The sequence below is a fragment of the Pinus tabuliformis genome, chromosome 2_2, assembly GCF_031772625.1.
Source record: "Pinus tabuliformis cultivar Carrire ecotype Pingquan chromosome 2_2, CPIR1, whole genome shotgun sequence".
NCBI lineage: Eukaryota > Viridiplantae > Streptophyta > Pinopsida > Pinales > Pinaceae > Pinus > Pinus tabuliformis.
The window spans coordinates 243,615,065-243,638,071 of record NC_142300.1 but is presented as its reverse complement, the minus strand read 5'-3'; the positions used below and the strand labels follow the sequence as shown (position 1 = coordinate 243,638,071).

Genomic DNA, 23,007 nt, shown 5'->3' with positions numbered 1-23,007 from the left:
AAAAGTGAAATTGAACGTATGGTTGCAGAAATGCTAGAGGCTGGTATAATTCAACCGAGTCAAAGTTCTTTCTCAGCTCCAGTAGTATTGGTGCACAAGAAGGATGGATCATGGCGCATGTGTCCAGATTATAGGGAGCTCAACAAGCTCACTATTAAAGATAAGTTCCCCATTCCTGTTATTGATGAATTACTGGATGAATTGCATGGATCAATTTACTTCACCAAGTTGGATCTTCGTTCGGGATATCATCAAATTAGAATGAAGATTGAAGACATTCCGAAAACAGCATTTAGAACTCATGAGGGTCATTATGAATTTTTGGTCATGCCTTTTGGCCTTACCAATGCACCTTCAACATTTCAAGGTTTGATGAATTCAATTTTCAAACCATTCCTTAGAAAATTTGTGTTAGTATTTTTTGATGATATACTAATCTACAGCAAGTCTTGGAAGGATCATGTTGAACATGTTGACAGGGTGTTACAACTATTGGAGGAGAAACAATTATATGCAAAAAGATCCAAATGTTTCTTTGGAGTCCAGGAGGTGGAATATTTGGGTCATATTGTATCTCATGAAGGAGTTAAGGTAGACCCTAGCAAAATTAAAGCCATTAAGGAATGGAAAATCCCCACATCCATAAAGCATCTGCGAGGATTTCTTGGGTTGACAGGGTATTATCGCAAGTTTGTTAAGAATTATGGGAGAATAGCAGCACCTCTAACAACATTATTGAAGAAAGATTCATTTTCATGGACTTCAGAAGCAACAAAGGCCTTTGAACATCTTAAAGAGGCAATGTGCCAAGCACCGGTCTTAGCTACGCCGGACTTCACAAAAACCTTTATTGTGGAATGTGATGCTTCAGGAAATGGAATTGGTGTTGTTCTAATGCAAGATGAAAGACCCATTGCTTTTGAAAGTCGTCCAATCAAGGGAAAGTTTTTAAACAAAGCTATTTATGAGAAGGAAATGTTGGCAATACTCCATGCACTTAAGAAATGTGACCCTACCTAATGGGAAGACACTTCAAGGTAAAAACGGATCATGATAGCCTTAAATACTTTTTAGAACAAAGATTATCCTCTGAAGAGCAACAAAAGTGGGTCACAAAGATGTTGGGTTATGACTTTGAAATCATCTACAAAAAAGGGAAGCAAAATGTGGTGGCAGATGCACTCTCAAGAAAGGATGAGGATGTGGAAGCATTGTTGTGTGCCATTTCTATTATCCAACCAATTGGATAAACGAAGCAAGGGAGGAATGGAAGAACGAAGAAGAAGTGTGGGCACTTATTCAAAAGCTACAACAAGATTCCAGTACTTCTGATACATTTAGCTGGCAAAATGATTCGTTATGGTACAAAGATCGCTTATACCTCTGTAAGAATTCCCAGCTAAAACAAAAGATTCTTATGGAATTGCACACTTCTCCCTTAGGAGGGCACTCAGGATTTTTAAAAACTTACCACAGGGTTAAGAAGGAATTTTTTTGGGATGGCCTTAAATCAGATATTCAAAAGTTTGTGGCGGAATGTTTGGTTTTCCAGCAAAATAAAGTTGAAACAATTAAGACACCAGGTCTATTACAACCTTTATCCATTCCAAGCCAACGTTGGGAGGAGGCTTCAATGGATTTTATCACAGGTTTACCCAAGTCTGAGGGAAAGAGTGTCATCATGGTGGTAGTTGACAGACTTACCAAGTATGCACACTTTTGTGCATTATCACATCCATTTAAAGCCAGTACAGTTTCTACTGCATTTATGGAAACAGTTCAAAAGCTACATGGAAACCCAAAGATTATTGTAAGTGACAGAGATCCCATTTTCACTGGAAATTTTTGGACAGAATTATTTTCTTGTCTTGGTACTCAGTTAGCTCATAGCTCATCTTATCATCCTCAATCTGATGGGCAAACTGAGATAGTAAACAAATGTTTGGAAGGATATCTTCGTTGCTTTGTATCTGATAAACAGACACAATGGGTCAAATGGTTGCCTCTAGCTGAATGGTGGTATAACACTTCCTTCCATACAGCAACAAAAATGACCCCATTTATGGCACTTAATGGGTATCAACCACCATCCATCACATCATATTTAAGAGAAAATTCTAAGGTTCAGGCAGTGGAACATCACATCGAACATCAACAACAAGTCCTCCAACTCTTAAAGGATAACCTCGTGTTGGCACAAAATAGAATGAAACAACAGGCAGATCAACATCGCAGTGAAAGAAGTTTTGATGTAGGTGATTGGGTATTCCTACGGCTACAACCATATAAGCAAATGTCCCTAAAGCAAGCTAAGAAAGATAATAAATTATCACCAAAGTATTATGGTCCGTACAAGGTGTTGGAAAAGATTGGTACTATGGCATACAAATTGGAGCTTCCTGCAGCTTCTCGATTGCACCCAGTTTTCCATGTTTCATGTTTAAAGAAGGTTATAGGTGACAAGCTCCCAATTCAAACAATATTGCTAGAACTTGACGAGGAAGGAAAAATTATATTGGAACCGGAAGCAATCACCGAAACAAGAACTCGACAGCTACGAAATCGATCAATTTCAGAGTATCTTATCAAGTGGAAGAACTTATCCGCTGAAGATTCCACATGGGAGGATGAGAATTTTATGCAAAAGTATCCAGAACTGCTCAAGCGTTGAGGACAACACTTTTTTGAAGGAGAGGGGCATGTTGGGTCCCTATAATACTAGTGATTACCCCATTACTATTGTAGTTATACCCCCTATTTATATTGTTGTGCCCCTATTACCCCCATATTGTTATTTCTGTGCCCCATAGAATCCCTCTATTGTTATTTTTGTGGCTTTATATTATTATTGTTAGGTCGGCTGGATTATATTGTGACTCCTTAGACTCCTATATATAGAAAGGAGGTTTTGTCATTTGTATCATCCAAGAATTGTTCATTTATGTAATGTAAAGGAGGTTGCCCCCTCGAAGAGGCTGAATTCTAAGGCGTGGATTTATCTTTTCTATCTTTTCTTGAGCTGGTTTCATAACATCATCTCCCAAATAATGAAGAGGGCTGGAAAATATTTTCCGATGATGAAAGAATTTGCGCATTCATCCAAAATCAATAATTAAACAAAAATGAGATAATATCATCGAACGATAACAAATACCCAAGAGGGATATCCCCTCTCAAAATCTCTTTCTCCTTGAGTGATGTATCTAATATAAGAGGGGAACATAAGGAAGAGTCAAAATGAAAGATTGGAGAAACACCTATAGTCGACATTGGGACGCTTGGACACCCCAAGATGCTATAAATTGGGTCTAATACATTGAATAAGAAAAGGGTAGGATTATAATCATTTTCAAAGAATTTTCAGATTTATTTTCCTAGTCCTATAAGGACCTATGTGGTTTTCACCCATGTATCATACAACATTCCATTCAAATCAAAGATAATGATAATTCAATCAAGAAAAGACAATGACCTTTTAATCCATCCCTAGAGGTCACTATAAGAAAAGAACTAGAGAAATTTCTCAATGTCCAAATCATTTTCCCAATCAAGTACTCAGAATGGGTGGCCAATTTGTTCTTGGTTAGGAAAAGGAATAGGTATATATGTTTGTGTGTTGATTATCGTGCATTAAACAAAGAAAGTGTGAAAGATAATTTTCCCTTACCAAACATGAACCAAATCCTTCAACAAGTGGATGGATCATAGATGATGTCCCTTTTAGATATATTTTCTAGTTATAACCAAATCCATTTAAAGAAAGTCAAAAAATATAAAACCACATTCACAACTCGATGGGGTGCCTTTGCTTATGAACGAATGCTATTAGGATTAATTAATGCATGTGCCATATTTCATAGGGATATGTAGGTTTCCTTCGATGACCTCATCAGGAATATCATACAGGTATATCTCGATGATCTAACTATTTACTCAAAGTGATGTAATGATCATTTTAGTCACCCAGGGAAAGTCTTTCTAAGGTTTTATAAGTTTCACATTTCACTTAACCCTAAGAAAATTTTATTTGGAGTGACTGCAGGGAAACTCCTAGGCTATATTGTATCTGAGGCTAGTGTCAATATTGGCCCAAAAAGGGTATAAACAATTAAGAATCTCCCCCCCCAACCAATTCAAAGAAATAAATCTAATCACTAATGGGAAATATTAATTTTGTTTGCAGTTTCATTAATGATTTTGCTAAAATTTTCAAACCCATTAAAAATATTGTGAAATGGGACTGAAAATTTCAATGGGATACTACTACCCAAACAAATTTCCTTTCCATAAAGGAAGTCATTGCATCTACACAAGTTCTTGCAAAGGCAAGCATTGTGAAATATTTCGTCATTTACACAAATGGTATTGAGGAAGACATTTCATGCATCCTCATGTAGAAAAATTATCAAGGTGATGAACGTCCAATTGCTTTTATGACCCAAAGTCTATCTAATGATGAATTTAAATATTCATTGATTGACAATAATGCTTACACTCTTGTAAAAGCAATTGAAAAAATTAGTTTCTTTATATTAAGAAAGCATATAGAGGTAAGAGTCTCGTTACTTGTTGTTAAGTTTTTTCCTTCATGGACACTTCTGTATGGGAAAATGGCTCGTTGGCTTGCCAAAATCCAAGGGCATGATATATCTATCATTAAATGAAAAGATATTAAGGGAGGTGACCTTGCACTACACTTGTCTTAGTGTCCTGAACAAAGTGAACCTGAAAACAATGATGAGTATTTATCTACCCTTTTTCTAATAAGTGAACAATAGATTGAAGTAGCATATCATCCATGGTACAAGGACCTAATTTAACATCCGAAAAATAAGAGGTGTCTTGAATACCTTAATAAAGTGCAACAAAGAAGGTTATTATTGGTGTTGGGTATGTGTTATATTATTTCCATGACTAGTTGTATGTGATGTTACATTGCACCAGGAATAGTTGGGGGGGTTATAGCTCCCCTACAAAAGGTATAGGGCAGTGCCCAAGATTTATTTTTTTAGGTAGATGCAATAATGGTTCGGTGGACCCAAGGATGCAGGGTAGACCTAAGGATGGTGGGCAAACCCACCCATGGTTTTATGCTTTGTTTTTGTGCATGGTTTTGGGCATGATGGGTTTTCCCATGGTATTTTATAGATTTGGTCAGGGGAACTACAATTTTGTTCTAATCTAGGGTTAATGGACTAGGCTTTAGGAATGCTTTGGCATGTATATAATGTATTGTAACCTTGAAAGGAATATAATGAAAAATCAAATTGTTTTTCTCGGTTTTGGGTTCCAGGAGAAAATATGTGTATGTTTTTATGTTCTTGCCATTGTAATTTTTTTTGTTTTGAAGATTTCATTTGCATGTAATTTTTGTGTAGGGTTGAAACCTACATTTGGTATTAGAGCAGTTTTGACTTCAAGGTGATTCCTTTACAAAAAAGGGGTTTGTTTCTTGGGATTGTGGTAGACCCTGTTACATTGGGAGATCTATGGGATTGATTATTTTCATGAAATTAGATGGTAAACAATAGAAATATAGAGATTGATAAATTCAATGGACAAAGTTTTGAGTTGTGGAAGCTCAAGATAGAGTCTCTGTTGATGGATAAAGATGAATTGATTGATATAGATCCAGGTACGAAAATAAAAATAATGTCGACATAAGAATTTTCAAAGTTAGATCAGAAGGAAAAGAGCATAATACAATTGTGTCTCTCAGATTTAGTATTTTTGAATGTATTAGGGGAAGGTATGATGAAGGCTTTGTGGGACAAGTTAGGAACTTTGTATCAATCTAAGTCCCTAGTGAAGAAATTTTTCCTACAGAAAAAGTTGTATAACCTAAGGATGAAGTATGCAAATTCAATGACAGAGCATATGAACGCATTCAATAATATGATAATTCAACTATTATCTATTGATATTAAAATTATATATGAAGATAACTGCATCAGTATGTTTTGTTATCTACCAAACTCATGGGATAGTCTGGTTTTTTCCATAGGTAGTAATACAACTACCTTAAAATTTGATGAAATAGTCTTGTCCTTGGTGTTGGAGGAGATGAGACAGAAAATATGGAGAGCCGAAATTGAGATGAATTATTTGTAAGAGGATTGTTCAAATATATAAATAGAAGTAAATCCTCAAGTGGGAGATCTAAATATAGAGGGAGAACTAAATTTTCAAGAAAATTTGTAAAGGTGTATTGGAAATTTGGGAAATAAGGGCACTACAAAAGGATTGTACATATAAAATTCCTCAGAAAGGAAAGGGATCTAATGATGCTCCTTCTATAGACTCAAAAAATACCTCATATGAAGATGGGGATGTGTACTTGTCTTGTTTTAGTACACATGTAGATCATGAGGCATAGTTGATTGGCTCAATTGCACCCTTTCACATGAATACCCATAGGGAGTGTTTCTACAAGTAAGCAAAATATAGTGATGTCGTCTTAGGTGATGACAGGAAGAACAAAATCATAGGATGCAAGAAATTCAAGTTAAATTTGCAAGGTGGAAGGATTAGAACACTTCATGGTGTTCTGCACATTCCTGCAATGGCCATCAATAGATATATATATATATATATATATATATATATGTATATGTATATGTATATGTATATGTATATGTATATGTATATGTATATGTATATGTATATATATCTATATATATATATATATATATATATATATATATATATATATATATATATTAAATATGGATGATGTAGGTGTAAAAACAATGTTTGATAAAGATACCTACAAGATGGTTTCAGGAGCACTAGTATTGATGAATGGTGTTTGGATAAAAACCCTGTACAATTTGTTGGGATGTACTATTATTGATGATCACAATAGTTCTATGGTTCCTGAAAGTGGAGTAGAAAATATTGTAGTATTTGGTGAAAAGAGTATGGCGTGGCATCAAAGGCTGGGATACATTAGGTAGAATTGCCTTCTAATACTATATGGTAATGGTATGGTAGAAGGTATGTATAGTTTCTCTCTATATTTTGATTTATGTGAATATTGTGTATATGGGAAGCAGAATCGGGCGAGTTTCTCCTCTAGTGCTAATATGGCAAAAGGATTTTAGAGCTTGTGCAGAGTGATGTGTTTGGACGTGTGTTGGTTCCATCGTTGGGTAAATTTGTGTACTATATATTGTTTATAGATGAATTCTCAAGGAATACATGAATATATTTTCTTAAAACAAAATATGAAGTATTGGAGAAGTTTAAAGAATTTAAGTCTTTGGTGGAAAATCAAACAAACAAGAAGATCAAGGTGTTGAGGATAGATAATGGTGGAGAGTTCTATGAGAAGGAATTTTAAGAGTTCTATAAGAAGTGTGGTATAGAATGAAAGAATGCTACTCCATACACACCTCAATAGAATTAAGTTGTAGAAAGAATTAATAGGACATTGATGGAAAAGGAAAGATGTATGCTCAGTGGTGTCGGGTTAGGACAAGAATTCTGGAAAGAGGCAATGGATGATGAATGTTACCTATTTAAAATATCACCTTCATTAGTGGTGGAGGAAAAGACTCCACATGAGGTATGAAATGGTAAGAAACCATCTCTCTCACATCGCAGGGTATTTGGTTGTGATGCATATGTGCATGTTCCGAAGGAGGAATCCATAAACAAAGAAGGTTGTGTACAAGCTATGGAATCCATAAACAAAGAAGGTTGTGTAAAATAAAGATGTAATATTTAGAGAATTAAAGGATGTTGTGAATATGAAGTCCTACTAAATATAAAGGAACCATAGAAGATAGAGTTTGAACTGAAGGAGGAAGAATCAAACTCCACATAAGAACATGAACTAGAAGAAGAAGAACCACATACTCTGGTTTTGAGTATACCATTTCACGAAATAAGGAGGGAAGAGAGGTATACTCCATCTAATTTTCATTAAAAATTTTCTTTATCTATTACTAATGTGATCCCATAACAGTCAGGGAGGGAGTGGATTCAAGGGATGGAAAACTCTAGAAAAAGGCCATGCTTGAAGAAATGGTATCTATGCTCAAAAAAGAGGCTTAGGATCTAGTGGAGTTGTAGGTTAGAAGGAAAACTATTCAAAGTTAATGGGTGTTTAAGAAGAAGATGAATTTAGAAGGAAAGGTGGTGAAATAAAAAGCTCGGTTGGTAGATAAAGGTTATTCCTAGGTGTCAGGAATTGATTTTGGTGATATTTTTTCTCATGTTGCCAATTTAGCTTCTATTACATTACTTTTATATGTTGTTTCTACTTTTGATTTTGAGGTAGAACAGATGGATGTGAATACAACATTTCTTCCGGGGGATCTAGAAGAAGAGATCTACATGAAGAAACTAGAAGGATTTGTGGTGAAGGGTAAGAAAGAATTGGTATGCATGTTTAAAAAGTCTCTATACGGGTTAAAGTAGTCACCAAGGATGTGGTATCAAAAACTTGATACGTATATGCAGGGACTTATATTCACAAGAAGAAAAGTGGATCACTGTGTGTATTTTAAATTAATTGGTGACCATGTTATTTATTTGGTCTTGTATGTGGATGATATGTTTTTGATTGGAAATGACAAATAAATTATCTAGGATGTGAATACCCAATTTTCCTATAAATTTTACATGAAGGACATTGGTGTTGCAAAACAATATTTTGGGCATGGAAATTGAACAAGATGAGGCAAAGTTGAAGCTTTGGTTAAACCAGAGGACGTGTGTTTAGACACTATTGTAAAGGTTTAATGTGAAAATTAGTAAACTGTTGAAGGTTACTATTCTTGTACATACAAATTTATTTGTTGAACAATGTCCCAAAACACAAGAAGAGGAAGAGGAGATGTCCCATGTTCCACATGTGAGTACAGTTGGTAGCCTGATGTATGCAATGGTCTGAACTAGACTAGACATTGCACATGTAGTGGGAGCATTGAGCAGGTTTATGTCAAAACCAGGGAAGGAGCATTGGAAAATAATGAAGTGGGTTTTCAAGTATCTACATGGCACTAGTGATTATGGTTTGTGCTACCAAGGAAGACCAGGATTAGATATAGTGTCAGACATACATGGATTTGTTGATGCAGGATGGGATGGAGATCCAGATTAGAGAGGATATGCAAGTCGGTATTTGTTTAACTTATTTGGAGGATAAGTGAGTTGGATGAGAAAGAGATAGTCTATAGTGGCACTTTCAACTACACAGGCTAAATATATGGTAGCCACGCATGCAAGAAAGGAAGCAGTTTGGTTACAGATATTGTGTTCATGTCTAGGGTTGGTACAACAAGATATAAGGATATACTATGATAGACAGTGAAATTTCATGGTAAATAACCCTGATTATGATTCAAATACAAAGCATATTAATGTTCAATATCACTTTTCGAGGGATATTGCTAAAGACAAAAAGGTGTTGCTAGTAAAGGTGGACACTTTGAAGAATTTTGCAGATGCATTGAAAATGTTTGTGAGCATTGATATTTTTTCTTAGTGTAGAGAGAAAATGGGCATTGAAGCCTTGGACTAATTATTTTTATCTCCTCTAACCCCCTATGTGGAAAGAATAAAACAAGTGGGAGAAGGTTTGGTGTGTGATATATTCTTTCCATGACTAGCTCCATGCACTATTAAGTTGCACTGAGCATAGCAGTGGGGTGGTAGCCACCTTGCATGGGGTTCAGGGAAGCGCCCTAGAATATTATTTTAGGAAGACCCAATAATGGTTGGGCAGACCCAAGGATGTTGGGCGGACCCACCCATGGCTTTTCACATGATGTTTGCGCATGGTTTTTGGCATGATGGTTTTGTCCATGGTATTTTGTAGATTTGGTCAAGGGTACTACAATTATGTTCTAATCTAGGGCTAATGTATTGGGTTTTATGAATGCTTCAATATGTATATAATGTATAACAACGAAAGGAATATAATGAAAAATCAATCTCGTTTTCTTATTTTTGGGTTCCAAGAGAAAATATATGTGTATATTTTTATGTTCTTGCCATTTTATATTTTTATGTTTTGAAGATTCATTTGCAGGTAATTTCTATACAGGGTTAAAACATACAATTGGAATCTTCCAAATATTTTATTCTTAACACTTATAGCCGATGTCTGTTAATGGAATGTTACGTAATTGCATTGATGACAAAGAAACATGTAAAATATTTGCAGTTTCACGTGGATCCACCTATGGTGGCATGCACATTGGTGGATGATTCACTTCCAAATAAATTGTTCACAAGATTTTGAGACATGGTTTCAATTTTCCATCAATTTTCGTATATTGGCATAAATATGTCCAAAATTGTGATGATTGTGAGAGAGTAACTAGGAAGGAAAAAATACACACTTTACATCTACAAATGATCATCCCAAATTTTCCATTTTTCAATTGGGGCCTTGATTTCATTGGTCTAATCAATCCTCTCTCTTCAGTAGGTAATATATTTATTTTTCAACCATTGATTACTTTACAAAGTGGGAAGATGTAGTACCATTAAATAATTCTCGATATGACCAAATCAACATATTTTTAGAGAACAATATATTTTCAAGATTTGTTTTTTGCTTACACATAATTACTAATAATGGTTCAACATTTGTTTTAGTGAAATGTACTAAATTTTGTGATAAATACCATATTTTAAATTCAACTTCCTCTACCTATTACCCAAAAGGTAATGGGCAAGTGGAATCCACTAATAAAATATGATTTGAATCCTAAAAAAGAGAATCAATGATAAATCACGAAACTAGCACAATCTATTGAATTATGTTGTTTGGGAAGATCATAGCACTATTAAATCTAGCACTCGTGCTCACACTTTCTAGATAGTTTATGTCCAAGAGGCAATAATGTATGTTGAACTAGAGCTTACTTCTTTATGCCTATGCATGCAAACTGAGGCATTGAACTCTAGAAATTTCCTAGTAGGAGTTCAAGTGTTATTAGAACTTGAAGAACAACACAATCACTCACTTGAAAATATTAAAAGAAGAATGTAAACAATCATTTTTTTTATTTATAGAAAGTCTAAGAATATCAGTTTTTTTGTTAATAAAAAGTATTTCTTTGGGAATTTGCACATGTAAAGAAAGGGAAGCACCATAGGTTTCAAAAACGTTGGATTGGGCCATTTGTCATAGCTGCTATGGTTGGTCCTAATACCTATTTGCTTAAAGACGAAAATGGTGGTATACTATATTGCACCACCAATGGCTTGCATCTCAAGCCATATGTGGAGGAAGATAAGGTATAAAATTGTAAGTATCTCTCTTATGTCTATAAATTTGTTTTTTTACATGTCTTTTTCTTCAACCTTTTTCCTATTTCACTTTTTTTCTTTGTTAATGTTAATTTTGACTTTCTCGTTATGCTTGTCTACTTGTTTATTTTATCCTTCTTTTTCCTTTCCTTATATTGTTTTCTTTGCTTTGGTTATTTTCCTATATTGGCATGATTGATGTACAAAAAATATATAATAAAATAGTAGAACCCTTCTTTAATGTAACTTGTTAAAAGCTATATTTCTCTAACAAAATTATTTTCTCACATTTTTAACTTGTGATCAACAAAATCCTTTACATGGGAAGCAAGATGCTGTTTGTTTATACACAAATATGTTTATCAAGAAGACCCTATTAAACCTTTATTTCTCCCTACATTACAACACATTTGATTTTTCCTCTGCATCCCACCTCTTGTGCCCCATGATTCCCTCCCTAATAACAACTTACTTCCTACTTACTCATAGTCAAAAGTCATCTAGTTCAACCAAAGATTCTGAAGTTTTGTTTTTGCTCAAGAAAACCACTATGTAGAGTTTCCAATGTTGACACAATTCTTCAAAAATATTCACAAGACATTGTGATTCCTAAATGAGTCTCTCCCGTAAAAACAATAATTTAATCCAAAATGAGTTGGGGCCCTACCTCCATGGGTGTTATAACATGAGTAATTGTTTCCAAACATATTTTGAAATCATATTCATCTTGTTTATATAAATGCTACATGATTTTTCTTAATAAAAATCCCTAGCCAGTGAGAACATAGTTGCAAAGTCATGCGTCAAGGGGTACTTTCAATATAAGGGGTACTTTCAATATAAGGTTGTGAGCCATAGTAGTCTACTTGTGATGAATGAGCACCTTGGGCCAATGTGCTAGAATACAATATCAATCAATCTACTAACATATAAAGTTTGAGTTAGAAATTAAGTGATACTAGAGTGACAGTCATACCTTATAGGTATTTTCATTAATCAAAAGTTTGAATCGATATGATCCATCAATCTAATAGGTTTTCGTATCAATAATAGGTATAAGTTAAATTCTTAGTTTTATTCACTGTTTTAAATATATATTATGCAGTGGGATATGACCTTTCATGAACATCGACACCAATTTTATTTTACAACAAATTCCTACATTTAATTATTAACGCATGCCATGCATCTTATACTTGAAAATTTTAACATATGGTCACATATCTTTGTTGTTTGATAATTTGTATAATAGTTTTCATCCAAGTTGGGCATTAACATTACATTTTGGTGGCCAAACACCTTGAATGCTAATTACGTTCGCTTGCTGCCATGGAAACACAATCATGGGTTTTAATGGTAGATCATACAAGGGATCTCGTAATAGAAGATACCCATTTATTAATAATCAATTCCAAGATATTACATTGTTAGTTACGTGGAATGTATGTTCCTCCTCAATGAAGACCTTGGCACCGAATTGAGACAGTTAACACCATGAAGCCTCCAACATCTCTAGCCATTTTGACCAACTATGACTTGCAACATAGGATTTAATGCTATGGATGCTATGGGTAGTTAAATACTTGCATTAATGCCATGAGCTATTGTTGTCACTGAGTTAAATCCATAAAATGATTCACCTTACGAGCCACTACTCAAAATCTTCCTCATCATCGACATTATTTCTTAATTTTTTTGATCTCGATAAAAATCATATTATGAATTTGGAAAAAGGAACAGAAAGAATCCATGAGCTCTAGAAGGAACTGTGGTAGAGTTAAGTGTTCACTAAACCATCACAAACCAGAATTGGTTAGTATAAGTCACTATGTAATAAGTATTCCTTCTAACTTCATTAAGTTGAAATTGTAGGTAGACTTAAGTTTTTAAAAATAGTGTCTATTGAAATTGTAAGAAGTATATTCTATTTTTTACTCTTCCTTTCCTTTGGTTTTCAAATTGCTCAATACATCTAGTATGACTAAGACAACCCTGTACCAAAAAGAATAAGCTAGACCATGTGGATGAAGTCTCTTTCTTGGTCTTTTAATGAATACAAAAAACCTCCATTATGCATGAAATGTTAGCCTTCATCCTTGCCATAATATTATCACCTTACATCATTGAAGCTTCAGGCATGGTTGTCATCTTAATTTTGGCCTTTTTCCCCTTCCTTTCATTTATTGAGAAATAATTTGTTTATGACTTGCTCATAACACCAAATGACAACTTTGAAATTATTTCGGTACTCAAATCCTTATGGTCTTAGGCCCTAGGAAATTTCATAAATAGAAGCATAGACCTACAATATTAGGGGCATTTATAAATTATATTTCCCTATTGTCTAGACATTTGAACATACTCTCGACGTATTAAAATAATTCTCTTGAGGCTTTCAAGTTTTGAGCATTTACGAGTACTTGCCTTCTCTCACTTTATTCACATTCATGACATGTTTACTGTGTAGAATAAATTCCAACCATGTTATTATCCATGAATTTGTGTACTTAAGCACAATATAGTTTTACCTTTAATAATTTTCCTATGACATGTGTTCATAAACTCTTACAATAGTACATGGCATGATTTTGAAATAATTTACCTTGCTTATGGAATGAATTTGATGTCACATTTATTTTCACAACATGAGTTTCAGCCGAGGTGGATGTAACAGGGGAGGGAATAACAGAGGAAAAGACCCATGGAATAGAGGGAACAAGAAACTTAGATTATCCATCCACTTTGATGTTGATTATGAATAATTTAATCATATAGTTTAGACATACTTCTCTAATTTTACAGGGCATCAATGTTATCACCCACCGTATCCACTTGGAAATCCTCCTTTTGTAACTTCTTTTTGTCTATGAAATTTCTTTCGAATTGCATAGTTTTCAAAAAAATAAGTTTTTTTTGTGTAAGCGAGCTTTTATATTAACAGAAGAAACATATAGTACAAAAAATCTGCTGAGGCAGATGACTGGCTGCTATGAGGCAGGCCTTACCAACAAAAACTTATTGAGACAAAAGACTGAGGGATTGCTGCCAAGAGGTACACCACACAAAACAGTTAAAACTGAGAAGAGACCGAGAGCTGCCAAAAAGGTACACCACGCAGGGTGACTCCAGCCAAAAGATTTTCCAACACATAACTGAGCAGAAGAAGACAGAAAAAAACATACAAGACTGAGCCGACATAGGCAGACAGAGGGACGAGGGAGAAAAGACAGAGGAGTCTTTGTCGGGCGTTGAGTGCCTCTCTTAGCAGTGGTGTGCATTCTTCTGTTAGGCCTTCGACGGGCCACCCTGATGCGGCTCTGGAGGCTTTCTGTCCGATGAAAGGATTTTCTTGAGCAGCTTAATCAATTCTGTGAGCTTTGTGCTGACCGAACCCAGCTCCTGGTGGATAGCGGAGAGCTTAAATTCACTGCTCTCAACCACGGCCATGTGATCATGGGTCATGGTGGCAGCAAAACGTTGAAGAGTTCTCAGCTGCTCCGCTTGCTCCTCTTGAACATCCATGGCCTTAGCCAGGATGGTTTTCATGCGCCAAGCTTCGGCCTGGGTGCGGACGAACTGGGTCGCCCGAGTGCTGACCGTCCCTGGATCTTGCAGCCAGTCAACTTCCTGGCCGAGCTGCTGATCTGAAAGCTTTTCTTCTTCCTCTTTAGCCGAGGTTTCCAAATCGATGATCTTGCATTTGTTACGCGCAGAGGCTCGGCGCTCATACATTTCTCTTGCAAGCTGCAGCTCTCTGTTTGCAGCGTTGTTTCGGCAACCATCCCCAGCCATGGGAGCACTCGCCTGGATGATGATGGCCTGAGCAATAATGCAATGCGAAGGTTGCAGATTGAAAGGAATCAAAGCAGTGATGCTCCAGTGAAGATCGGGCGAGGATATATAGATGGTAGGAGGAGGATTTCGGGCGGTGGAGCGGATCACAACATGCAAATTGCCTGTCCGATCGACATAAATGCTGTAATTTAGGGTCGTGGGAGGCAAATGCGATGAATGAGAATGTTTACGGTGGCCTTCTCCTGTGCGGTTCTGAATGCACCAAGTGTCCCATTGTCCTGTGGTTCGGCGGTAGCTTATGTCACCCCGGATCCCAATTCTGTACAAATTTGTGTGATCTGCAGTGGGCATTATTTCCCTCAACCACAAGGTCCTTTGAAGCTTGCTATGTAATGAAAGCTCGTGTCCCGTCGTCCTATCCATGATCTTGAGGAGGAGAAAAGGGCGGCCTGTCATTCTGCCATGTCAGCTTCCACCACGTCCATTCGTGCGAGGTGGGAGCACCTTTCCTTGAGTTGATTATTCTCGACCTGATGCCAACATCTGTCCACCATTTCGTTTGGGCTATCAATCCCATGGTTTGCCAAATGGTCTGCTACCGAGTTTGCCTGCCTTCTAACCGGCTGGAAGACGAGGCCCTTCATTTTCCCGAGCAAATTCCCTATGCTCTCCGTGACCATGGCCAGATGCCAGTGTTTAGTTACTTTGCTGATCGGCGTGCCTCCATAGATTTTCCTTGCCGCCAGGATTGCAATTTCGGAATCGCCCTCAATTACTGCGTTGTCTGCCTGCTTTCTTTGCAAGATTGTTAGACCTTTTTCCATAGCTGCAAATTCCATTTCATTGTTAGTGCCTTCGCCCAACGCTTGACTGAAGATGTGGAGTATTTCCCCTCTCTGGTTGTGGATGAGGCCTCCGATGCCTGCTGGACCCGGGTTGCCACGTGAGGCCCCATCGAAGTTCAATTTCAGGAAGCCATCAGGAGGGCGAGACCAACAGTTTGGAGTGGTTCTGATGTTCTGCTGTTTAGCTGGGGGCTTTTGGCTTTGCTCATTGCGAATGTTGAAAGCATTCAGAATTCGCTGGTCTTCCGTAGAGAATTTGGTGGACGGGTCAATTTGACTTTTAACCAGAATCAATTGACGAATGTTCTCCATTAGGGTAATTTTCAAATGCTCTATATCCCTGTGTTCATTTTGAAAAATTCTCCTATTCCTTTCTTTCCAGATTGTCCAAGTGATGAAGCCAGGCAGGATTTTCCAAATGCTATTGATTTGGGGGTTTTCTGAGTAATTGCTTGGCCAATTGGTGATTGTATTTTGTATGGATTCTAAATCTCTGTTATACTGCTGCATGATGGCCTCTAACCCTTGCCAAATATGATTAGCCCATTCACATGTATTAAATAAATGGTTCATTGTTTCTTCTGCTTGATTACACATTGGACAGAAGGAGGGGCCTTCGAATCCTTTTTTTCTCAGGTTCTCCCAGGTGAGCGTCTTACGCCTCATGAGGAGCCAAAGAAAGGTTTGAATTTTTGGCCAGAATAGGGGATCCCAGACCTTGTTGAGCCACGGGGCTGGCTCCCCTTGCTCTGTGAGTTCGAGCTGTTCTCTAGCTTCTTTTAGAGTGAAATTTCCATTACCCTTCATACCCCATCTCAGCTTGTCTGCCTCCGAGGTTATCCTGATTTTTCTTTTTAGCAGGACTTGGAGGAGGTCATGTATTCTATTGTGTTCCTCGTTGGGATTGCCAGTGTCTGGAAGAGTCCATTCACGCCAAGCCTGGTCGTTTCCATTGGGGATCCAATACTGATGGACTGTGAAATTTCCCCTGTTCTGGCAGTTTCTTTTGTAGTTCTCGAGGTCGGGGTTTTCAAGCTTTGGATGCTGTTGCCAAGCATCTTCCCAGAAGAGGGCAGATTCCCCATTCCGGATCTCCCAAAAACTGTGATCTTGAATAATGTTTCGGTTTCTTTTAGCTAGGTTCCAGATTGGCGAACCTTCCGGCAAATTCTGGAGTCTGATGAGATCCTGGTCTCTGCAGTAGGGGGTGTATTTCTCCTTCCAGTGACGGGCCCAGGGGAGGTTGGTCTCTTTGAGCCAACGCCACCACAGCTTGGCACCTCCTATTTTGTTGCTGATATCAGGATCGATTAGGTTTAAACCTCCAACCCTTTTCGATTTACAGATCTTATCCCAGGCCACGAGAGCCCATTTCCTTTTTTCTGCACTGCCACTCCATAGAAAGGATCTTTGGATGGATCGAATTTGCTGCAGGATAGCTTTGGGTGCTGGTAGGATAGAGAGCATGTACTGAGGGATAGCCTGAAGGATGGCTTTAGTTAGAACTAGGCGTCCCGCAAAGTTAAGGGCCCTGTGAGTCCAATGTTTGCATCTTTTTTCCAGGTTTGCTATGAGCCTTTCCCAATGGATCCTTTGCCATGGCTTGGTGGTGAGCGGAGCTCCCAGATACTTTGAGGGAAGAGAGCCTTTCCGGAAGCCGAGGATGCCCGTGAGATGGTTCTGAATTGAAACATGAGTGTTAAAGAAAAAGATAGTCAATTTAGAATGGTTGAATTCCATACCTGATGCCCTGCTGAAGAGAGAAAGGATAGATTTGAAAGCCGTGGCCTCTTTGACAGTGGGGGAGCCATGAAGCATGGTGTCATCGGCAAATTCCTGATGAGTAGTTGCAGGGGTGGAAGGGAAAGGGCGCAATCCTTTAATTCTTCCTTCTACTTTGGCTTTGTGAATATATCTGCTAAGCCCTTCCATGAGGATCACAAAGAGGAAGGGGGATAAGGGGTCGCCTTGTCTTATGCCTCGAGAGGGCGAGAAAGTGGCCGAGGGGGATCCATTAACCAGAATAGAGAAATTTGTTGACTTGATGAGAGCGAGAATCCAGTTGGTCCACCTGTTGTCAAAACCAAAAGCCCTTAAAGTGGCCTCCAGATAGTTCCAATTTACTTTGTCGAAGGCTTTTGAAAGGTCTAACTGAATCATCATTCCAGGGATTTTTTTGGACTGTAAGGTATGAATCATCTCCTGTGCCAGGAGGATGTTGTCCAGAATTTGCCTACCTTCCACGAAGCCTGACTGTTCCTCCGAGATGATGTCAGGGAGGATGGGTTTAAGTCTGTTGGCGATGACCTTAGAGATGATTTTATAGATCACGTTGCACAGGGCTATAGGACGAAACTTTTCTGGAGTTTGGGCTTCTTCCTCTTTGGGGATTAGGGCTAGAAAGGTGGAGTTTAGGCCTTTAAGAATTGAGCCAGAGCGCCTTGAGTCTTCAACTACTTGCCAGACCTCTGTTTTGACTGATTGCCAACAAGCTTTGTAGAAGTTTATAGTAAAACCATCCGGGCCAGGTGCTTTATCGTTTGGCATGTCTTTAACTGCTTCCTCCACCTCTTCCATTAATATCTTTCTTAACAGAGAGGCATTTTGAGCTGGAGTAATGATTTGGGGAATGGCCTGGGTGATTTCCTCACGGGCTTCCACACGTTCTTCTTGAGATTCCTGGGAAATTTGCTTGAAGTGGGTAGTAAGCAAGGTTGAAATCTCATTATGATTCTGGATGACTTCTCCAGCAGCATTAGTGAGCTTGAGGATTTTGTTGGCTCCCCTGTAATCCATTGTCGATCTATGGAAAAATTTTGTGTTTCGCTCTCCCTCCTTCAACCACTGGATGCAGGATTTTTGCTTCCAAAGGATTTCTTCCTGTTGGCATCGGAGATGCCATTTCTGCATTAGGATCTTTTCCTGTTCATTGGAGTTTTCCCTGTTGATCCCTGAGGCCCACTCTTTGTGAATTTGGCTTAGTCGGTCTTCTATATTGTGTTTATCTTGGAAAATGTTACCAAATTCGGTTGAATTCCATTCCTTGATTTTGAGTTTGATGAACTTCAGTTTGGACTGGAGTTTAAACATTTTGGTCCCTCTGATGTTTCTGGGCTCTTCCCACCATTTTTTTACTAGTTCCTGAAAATTTGGGTGAGTTAGCCAGAATTTCTCAAACCTAAAGGGTCTGTTTTTAGGGGTCTCTAGAAAAGCAGCTTCCAGGGCGATGGGCCAGTGGTCCGATCCCCCACTAGGGAGGATATCAGAGACTACTGTTGTTCCTTCCAGTAAGATGTTTTCTGAGATCAAAAAACGGTCAAGGCGAGAAGCTATCCTGTTTTCTCCTCCTCTGCGGTTATTCCAAGTGTAGAGCCCATTTTTAGGGGGGATGTCAACAAGCTTTGCAGAATCCATGAAGTCTGCGAAGAGCTCTGAGTCTTTATTGAGGCGCTTGAGACCTCCTTTTTTTTCCAGTAGGGTGGTAATCATGTTGAAATCCCCTCCCATTATTATCTTGGAATGCTGATGCCTTTGCATTAATTTTGTTAACATGCTCAGGAAAGAGATTTTATCTTCTAATCACTGAGGCCCATATACATTAATACAGAGGTAGGTTTTAGAATTACCTGTTAGTTGAAATTCTGTGGCGATATATGATCTGGTAGCTTCCATAGAGATGATTTCGATGGCTTTGGAATCCCAAAGAGTGGCAATACCTCCTTCCCATCCTTGGCTTGCAACGTCTATGTATTTGATAGAGTTTCCTAGCTTTCTGGTGATGATCTCCAGCTGAGCAGTGGCACATTTTGTTTCTTGAATGAGCATGATGTCTGGCTTTTCCTGTTGTAACTTCCTCTTGAGAAGTTGTTGCTTGTTGAGGCTATTTAGCCCTCTTGTATTCCAGGAGATGATTTTCATTAGTAACGAGGAGGTTATTGGGAGGACAGGAAGGCATGCAAATCCTTCATTTTACCTGAATTGATCAAAAAAATACCTAAATCATGGAGAACCTCTCCATTTGTCCTCCTGCCTCTTCTTTTATTCTGCTTTCATCCCAGAGAGTGAAGAAACATGTTTTTAGGATGGGTACCTGTGCCTTTCATGATTCCTAACCTTTTCTTTTGTTTGTCTAGCGCTGCTTGTTGTTTTGCGATGAAGAGGTCTCAGATCTTCCTTATTTCTTCCTCTGGGATATTTTCCAGCCCTTGAGCTCTCCATTGCTTTTCCATATTTGGTAGGTTGACCCCTTCTTTTTCTAAGGCTTCGTTGACTTCCAGGTCTTCACTCCCCCCGTCGCTTGTTAGCATGTCTATGTCTTCGTCTCTTTTGTCTGTTGCTTCCTGCATTTGAATTTCTGTGTCTTCAGTGTAATCCTTTGCATCCGTAGCTCTATGTTCTGTCTTATTCTTTTGGGGATCTTCTGGCAGCGTTGTCTCATTGTGGTTTCCTTCCGAGTCAGCTTCTGAGTCCAGAATGTTGAACGGATTAAGGGTTCTGCTGGGATCTATTGTTGCTTTGCTTATTTTTTTCCTGTAGGCCCTTTGTCGTGGTTTTGGTTTTTTGAAAACCTCCTGGTCCTTTGCTGGCTGCTCAAATTTGGCCTCTTCTATTGGTTTGTTTAATGGGCATTCCCTGATAAGGTGGTCGTGTTCATGGCATTTCCTACATCGGAAGGGGATCTGTTCGTAGTTGATGGCTTGGAAGTAATCTTCATCTCTGAACTCTAACCACAGTCTGTCATGCAAGGCGCCTGAAACATCCATTTTGACGCAGATCCTGGCACAGGAAGTGTACTTCCTTTGCATTTTTGCCTCTGAGGCTTTAATGAAGGTGCCGAGACGGTCCCCGATGCTCTTAAGGGTTGTTAGACCCCAGTAGTCGATAGGGAGGGAGAAGAGGCGGATCCAAACGGGGACACGGGTGAAGGTTTCTTTTTCAGGTGTGAAGTTCGCTTTCCACGGCCTCATGTAGAGGCCTGTTGAGGAGAGGAAATAAGGCCCTCCATCAAAGATCCTATCCTTATCTTCTAGGTTAGAAAAAACAACAGTGAAAAAACCTTTAGCTCCAAGATGGAGTTTGACATCACCTTTTGGTCTCCAGTGTTGCTTGATCCATTGGCAGAGGGCTCGTTCTGTTGGCCACAGTCCCATAAACTTGCATATGATTGCATGCTCCATCATGTGGTCTCTGTAGACCTGGATATGTGGATCTGAAAAGACCACTCTAAGGGCTTCCTTCTTTTTAGGTTTACAGACTCCTTGCAGGTTATTTTTGGGGCTGAGGTTAGAGGTTTCCGTTTTATCCTCATTTTCTGCAGAGCATTTTCCTTCTCTGTGGTCCTTTTCTTCGTCTGTCAGTTCGATTACTGGAACCGAGCTGCTCTTGCCTATGTCCGATTTGTTCACGTGCCTCTCCTTTCTGTTGCTGTCCTTTCCTGGCGTCTCTGATCCGAGATTTGGATCTTTCTGCCCCTCGACTGTCATTCCGTTGCTTGTCTCAGAACTGTCTTTTCGGGCTTCATACCCAGGGATATTGAAGCCTTCATGGGCTTTGTTTTTCTCCATGACTGCTTTCCTGTATGATGGGGTCCCAGTGGACCCCCCTTCTGTCATTTGTCGGGCCAGAACACGGCCTCTGTGGATAAGAACCCCTAATTGATGTTGGTGCACTGCCAGAGCTGGTAGAAGGACCGAATAGTGCAGAGGAGAAACCCTAGGAGGAGGGTTTACGCATGGCCATTCTCAGAGCTCCTGAAAGTTTCAAAAAAGTAAGTTAATTTCTCATGCACTTTGTAATAAAAGAAAGTGTATGTTAAATTTCGCTTTGGTTTGATTTTGGCGAGAATGTTTTATTTAAAAGTTTATTTTTTATTGAAATATAAAATGTTGTCGAAGAAGTTATCGTTCGAGCATATTTAGACTCTCTCTATCACCTCTGGTCTAATCAACGACTTATAAATAATTGCGGGACCCCCCACACACTCGAAAATTAATGAAGGGTGGGTGGGGGGGTCTGCAAAATGGTATTGTACTTACTTCCTGACATGACATGTCAAATTTTCAGCGATTCTAGGACCTCTCCCCCCCCATAAACCACTTCTTCCTGCTACCCCCCTCCCCCCCAAAAAAACCACCTCCACCCTCCACCATCACTCCCTCCAATTTTGCACACCAACACCATTTCCGCCAAATTGATCTCCACTACATGGCCCAATAATTTAACTATTTGACTATTAAATTATTAAATCTCTCCCGCCAATGTCCCAATTTTTATTTAATGATGTGAAAATAATGACTATTCAAATAAAAAATATTAAAACCTATTTCTAAATTCAAATTCATCCTTGTCAAGTTCATTGTTCTTCATTCCACCAACAATCGCTAGAGTACTTAGTGACACTGAACCTCCAGATTGCAACAATAACCAGTGCTACCAGTTGCCAGTTCACTGGGTATTATCTTTCAAATATTCTTTGTTTCTTTCAGTTTCAAAATGGCTAGTCAAAAAGGTAAATATAAGGTTTCTAATGAAAGCCCAATCCTACCTCCCATGCCCAATTCAGAAGAATTTCCTTTAGTTAATACCCAATTTGAAATTATAGAGACCTAATGTGAATTTGACCTTTATGAGCTACATAATTGGGCATTTCAGAAGTTCGAAGATGCCAGGGATGAATTCAATTTATGGGATTCCACGTTACCCCAATTCATTTTCCCCCAAACCCATCATTTCCCTAAATTCAAGACCTTGTGTGAAAGTTGTTATTTACCAAGTCAAAGAACCATAATTTACCAAAATAATGGGATTTTTTTTTCCGTAACTCTAGAATCAGTTTGTCAAGCTTTGCAGATAAACCCTTAGGATTATCTTCATCCTTTTTCAGTTGATTCCCTTATGGAATTCTATGAAAAACTTACCTTTCAACAATGAGCTCATATTTTTGAGTAATTTTTACCTCAAAACTAAGAATTTCCTTGAACCAATCCACCATATTCTTATGTTATCTTTTTAGAAATGTCTTGACATGTTATCTCTATGGTTTGTTGTCTTTTAGGTTACCAAAATGATCAGTGGGTTGATGAAGTAACTTTATGATTAT

At 38.3% G+C, this 23,007-nt stretch overlaps 1 protein-coding gene across 1 annotated transcript; it reads right to left on the bottom strand.

Annotated features, from left to right (window-relative positions):
* Nucleotides 1–15,515: 15,515 nt before the first annotated feature.
* Nucleotides 15,516–19,415, bottom strand: LOC149192190 (uncharacterized). The gene is made up of 2 exons (XM_089406865.1): nucleotides 17,928–19,415; nucleotides 15,516–17,588 (listed from the first exon to the last, which is right to left on the bottom strand). Exons 1-2 carry the CDS (start codon nucleotides 19,413–19,415, stop codon nucleotides 15,516–15,518), a joined length of 3,561 nt encoding a protein of 1,186 aa, XP_089262991.1.
* Nucleotides 19,416–23,007: the final 3,592 nt, after the last annotated feature.